General features: G+C 38.3%; 1 protein-coding gene across 1 annotated transcript; it reads left to right on the top strand.

Annotated features, from left to right (window-relative positions):
* The first annotated feature begins 903 nt into the window (after positions 1 to 903).
* Positions 904 to 3,398, top strand: LOC123525318 (interaptin-like). Its single transcript, XM_045304267.2, has 2 exons — positions 904 to 1,616; positions 2,115 to 3,398. The coding sequence occupies exon 2, from the start codon at positions 2,124 to 2,126 to the stop codon at positions 3,396 to 3,398; it is 1,275 nt and encodes a 424-aa protein (XP_045160202.2). The 5' UTR covers positions 904 to 1,616; positions 2,115 to 2,123.
* Positions 3,399 to 4,563: the final 1,165 nt, after the last annotated feature.

The raw sequence follows: 4,563 nt of genomic DNA, 5'->3' as shown, positions 1-4,563 counted from the left end.
GTGGACATTCACTCTCCCAATCAATGTCAGCAAGATTGAAGTCTCCACCTAACCACAAGTGCGCGCCTCTTGGTATTCTGGAGAGGATTGTCTGAAGCTGTTCAAGGTATTCAGTTTCTGTCCTAGATGGAGGCTTGTAGAAGGAGCCGACGTACAGGTCTTGAGCACCCTTTACTCTGATTCTGCTCCATACGAGCTCACAGTCCCCATCTGGTATCAGTTCTTCTGGCTTTTCACAAGCGTACTTAATTGTCTGCTACGAGTATAAAAACTCCTCCTCCTTGACTAACCCTGCGGTCTCGACAGTATGACTTGAAGTTCCGGGGAAATACCTCGGATGATTTGATACTGTCATCAAGCCAGGATTCAGTTCCGACAACAATGTCGGCTTGGATTGAAGTTACCATATTCTCCAGTTGTGCCTTCTTCCCGGGGCTTTTGGTGGCCTGGCAATTGACTACAAGTACTCTCAATGGAAGGTCATGTCGTCTTTCCGGTTGGCCGTCAGTGGTTGAGCTGTAGTGCCGACGTTGTGGCGAGGATATAGCGTTTGGGCAGCTGAAGCTGATCTCACTATCTGTATCAGTAGCGTTTCTTAGGTTGATGAAGCTGTTGCTGGTATCAAAGATGGAAGTGTCGAATATACCGGTAGAGAAGTTTGGCCGACCACATTGGACACATTCCCAGGTGTAGTTGGCAAGGGCTTTAAAGACTGCATCATTCATCCCCATGCATTCCTAGTGGTACCACCAGTCACATGTGTCACAACAAACACAATGTGTCGTCCATTTGCATGCTTTGTTGCATATTGCGCAAGGGAATTTGGGAGCTCTTAGTGTATTGTCTTGACGAGTTATAATCTTAAAGTAACGAGTTTATTCTACTTCTTCTTATTATTATTAGCAACCACAGCTGATAAGCTAATCAGGCTTCATTAATCTGGAAATTTCCTAATTTTCATGGGTCACTGTACTTTTTTGGCCATAAAATCAATATTTGTAAAGATACAGTAATGAAACAAACATGTTTCAAACGGTCATAAAATGCTCCATATGGCTATATAAATCGTTTTCCAGCTGTATACCCCACTGAGACCAAAGGCTTTGTTTATTCAGAGCAGCATGACATTTTCTAACAAGTTGCCGATAATCCCACTAAAGAGGCGTTGCACTCGTCAGGTACCTTCTTCAAATCAAAATGCGAGTTACAAGATTCTAATGAATATTAAAATAATTTATGTAACAAGAAAGCTGATTGGATGACCTTTACGATGGTAGGCGTGAAATTAACGTCCGATATTCAAGAGCCAAAATATAGTCCCCTAAAGTCAACTTGAAAACTTTGACAAAATACGCATTTTTTCATATTTTCACGAAAAGTTATGAAAAATATAATGTTTGCTGTTTAATTTGGTATAAAAATTATATTTCTGAGTTTACTATAAGTATACCGCATTTTGTTTTGAAAACGGCGACCTTTCATCTACAGAGGTCAACACGCGTGCAATCCAATATGGCGGATCACGGCAGTTATCGCCGAGTACACTAATTACGAAAGCCGATAAATACTGGCAAATTACAAGCGTACATCATAAATATTTCGATCTGAATCAATCGGTAAGTGAATAATTTATTTTAAAATGTTAAATTTGTTATTTAATTTAAGGCAGATTTAACGTTTTTGATGCAAATATTGAGAAGGAACATCATGTTTATAACCGATCTCCGGATTCGTCCCAGTTTTCCGATGTTTCGCCGAAGATATTTTTCAAACAGCGTAATATTTTGGCAAAATTTTGTTACAAATAAAACAAATTGGTTATAATGAAGTAATCTGCACCAAAGATTACGTTTATTTTTTAACCACTTTGAAAATTTTAATGATTATTCGTTCGGGTCTTTCGTACCTATAATTTTCGTACCATGACATTGGCAGATTAAAGCATGTCATCATTTTTTTTAAATCGAGATTATTTAACGTTATTTAGTTTTTTAAGTTTTATAAATCTAAAATTATTTTGACTTTATAGGTAAATCATAGCTGCAAGTTTAAAATGACCAACTTGCCTCTGTTTATTTCCTAAAATAATAATTAGTCTTTTTTTCTAATTTCAGCTGGCAGAGATGCCTCCCCTTGGACCTTTTTGCCAGTCCTCTGGCATCACTACAGAATTATTAGAGACAGGAAAGTTTCCTTTGTTGGCAAGCTTAACCAATGGACTTGTGTTAGAACTTAAACACTATGCAGATTCGAAAAGTTTTACGCTACAGCAGTTTGTCGATTTGTTGTCCCGACTCAGTCCAATGTTTTCAGCAGCAAAATCGGTAACATCAGTGTATAATAGAGTTAATACCCTAAAAGAACAGAAAAGAAAATTGCATTCTAAGAAAAAGGTGAAAGGCGTGAAAAATGTAACTGAACTCCTGAATAAAGAATTTCATGTAACAGCCAGTGTAATAAGTACAGAACAAACTGAATTGTCATCAAATTTCAATTCGGAGGCAGAGGTATGCAATGATGTCCATCCCGCATCAGAAAAACACAAAACAGAAAGTCTGCAGAAAACAGACATCAGCGTGCAAACAGATGGAAATCCTGATGATGATGCAAAAACTACAAAAAAATGGAACATGAAAAAGTACCTTTGTAACAAACAAACTAGACAGTTGAGGAAAATACAAAAACAAATCAGAGAACATGAACAAAAAATGCAGAAAATAAGCAGTCGTACAGGACACTATTCAGTAAAAAATGTGAATAAGCGTGATGAAAATTCGAGAAAGAATAGTCTTCTTTTGCGTAAAAGTTCCAGCAAGGTCAGGGCACAACAGTTTAAAATCAAAAAGTTGTCGGAAAAAAATGTGTTGACTGAACGACGATTGAAAGAGATTCAAGAAGAATATGATGCATTAACTGTACAGAATGAAAATTTAAAAGATATAAACAGATCTCTTAAAGAGCTGTCTCAAAGTGAAAAGGACAAAAAAGTGCTAGCTCAGAAGTCCAACAGCTATCTGAGAAAGGAGATTTCTGATCTGCGGACAAATTTAAAGCAGTGTGTCGACAGTGATTTTCTTTTAGAAAGTAGCTCACATGAAATATGTAACAACTCCATTAAACAAATGAAGTTACTCTTGGATGAGAAAGAGCAACAAATAAATGAATTACAAGAAGAAGCAATAGAAAAAAAGAAAATTGACACTAGAAATGCAAATGGATGTTTCACGGACAATGTTCGCCTCTGTGTAATGGAGCTCGCTGCTCTTGAAGTTGCGACAGAGAAAGTGTCGAAAGTGATTCAGTGTGTTTCGTCCCATTTACATAATTATAGCTTGAAAAATGACGAGCTGCCAAATTCTACAACAGTGCAGACAATAGTTGATGAGGGCACTTCATAGCCAAAACATATATCGCTGAAAAACTTGACGAGTCCAGCACATGGGGTCTCAGTCGCGATGGTACGACCAGGAAAAAGAAAAAGATCCTCGACACAACGGTTACATTAGACGATGGGAAAGTAATCAGCCTCGGTTTCACCCAGGTATCACGTGAAACTGCTTCAGCCATAACAGATGTTACAAAGTCCCACCTGAAAGAACTTTCCGAAGCACACGAAGCAGTCAGCTCCTCACAATCAAATCTGGAAGATATAAACATCAGTGAAGAATTTATAGTTAACTCTTTGGAAAAACTTGCTTTTACTATGAGTGACAGAGCAGCCAATGAAAAACTTGCCGATAAATTATTAACTGAATGGAGGGAAAATATGTTGTTAAGATGCAGAAGTGAAACTGAAGTTAGCTCCGTCAAACATTTTCACTGTATGGCTCACGTCTTATTAGGCTTTCATCGTTATGTGGTAGATGAAATCAAGTCAGTTGAAAAGGAAATTTTAGGAAGTGATGGGCCTATCGGCAGGGACAGTCTGCCAGTTTTCAAATTTTGGTCTAAAAAGGAGTCGGTGGGTGAACGTGTAGTACGAACTACAGCTGACACTTTCGGACCTGTTGGCGAACATACAGGCTTACGTGATCGTTGGGAAGCTCACTGTGCAAAACACGGTATTAAATCTGTCATTGGGAATTACAAAGACAACAGATTCAATGGACTTTTCGAAACAGCTGCTCAGATTTATGTGCATCTCAATGACTTTCTACATGTCATAAACACAGTTAAAAATCCTAACCTCAAAATAAAATCTGTTCAAGCAGATCTTAAGTCTGAAACAGTGTTGACACTGCTACTATGTCTCGCTATACTCTACGTGAAAGTTACTGGGCCATACTGGTGGCTTGTCACTTCAGGATCAGTGAGCTACCTTGAGCTTCACACACATATCCAAAGTCTAGAACTCTACCTGAAAAAGTGTGAAACCAAACCAGCTCTCTTGCTACAAGATACCGATTGGCTAGGTGACCTAGAAACACATATACCAAACATAAGGATGTTCACTAAGGTTATCAACATAGAAAAACCCTCAGGTCTGCTTCTGAAGTTGCTTGCTGTGTCTTCCACCGGGCTATTGAAAACTGTTCAAAAACAGTTATGCGACTTTCTTGAGGG

This window comes from Mercenaria mercenaria, chromosome 7 (genome assembly GCF_021730395.1).
Source record: "Mercenaria mercenaria strain notata chromosome 7, MADL_Memer_1, whole genome shotgun sequence".
NCBI lineage: Eukaryota > Metazoa > Mollusca > Bivalvia > Venerida > Veneridae > Mercenaria > Mercenaria mercenaria.
Note: the sequence above shows the minus strand (reverse complement) of the source record. Positions and strands in the feature narration are given on the sequence as shown.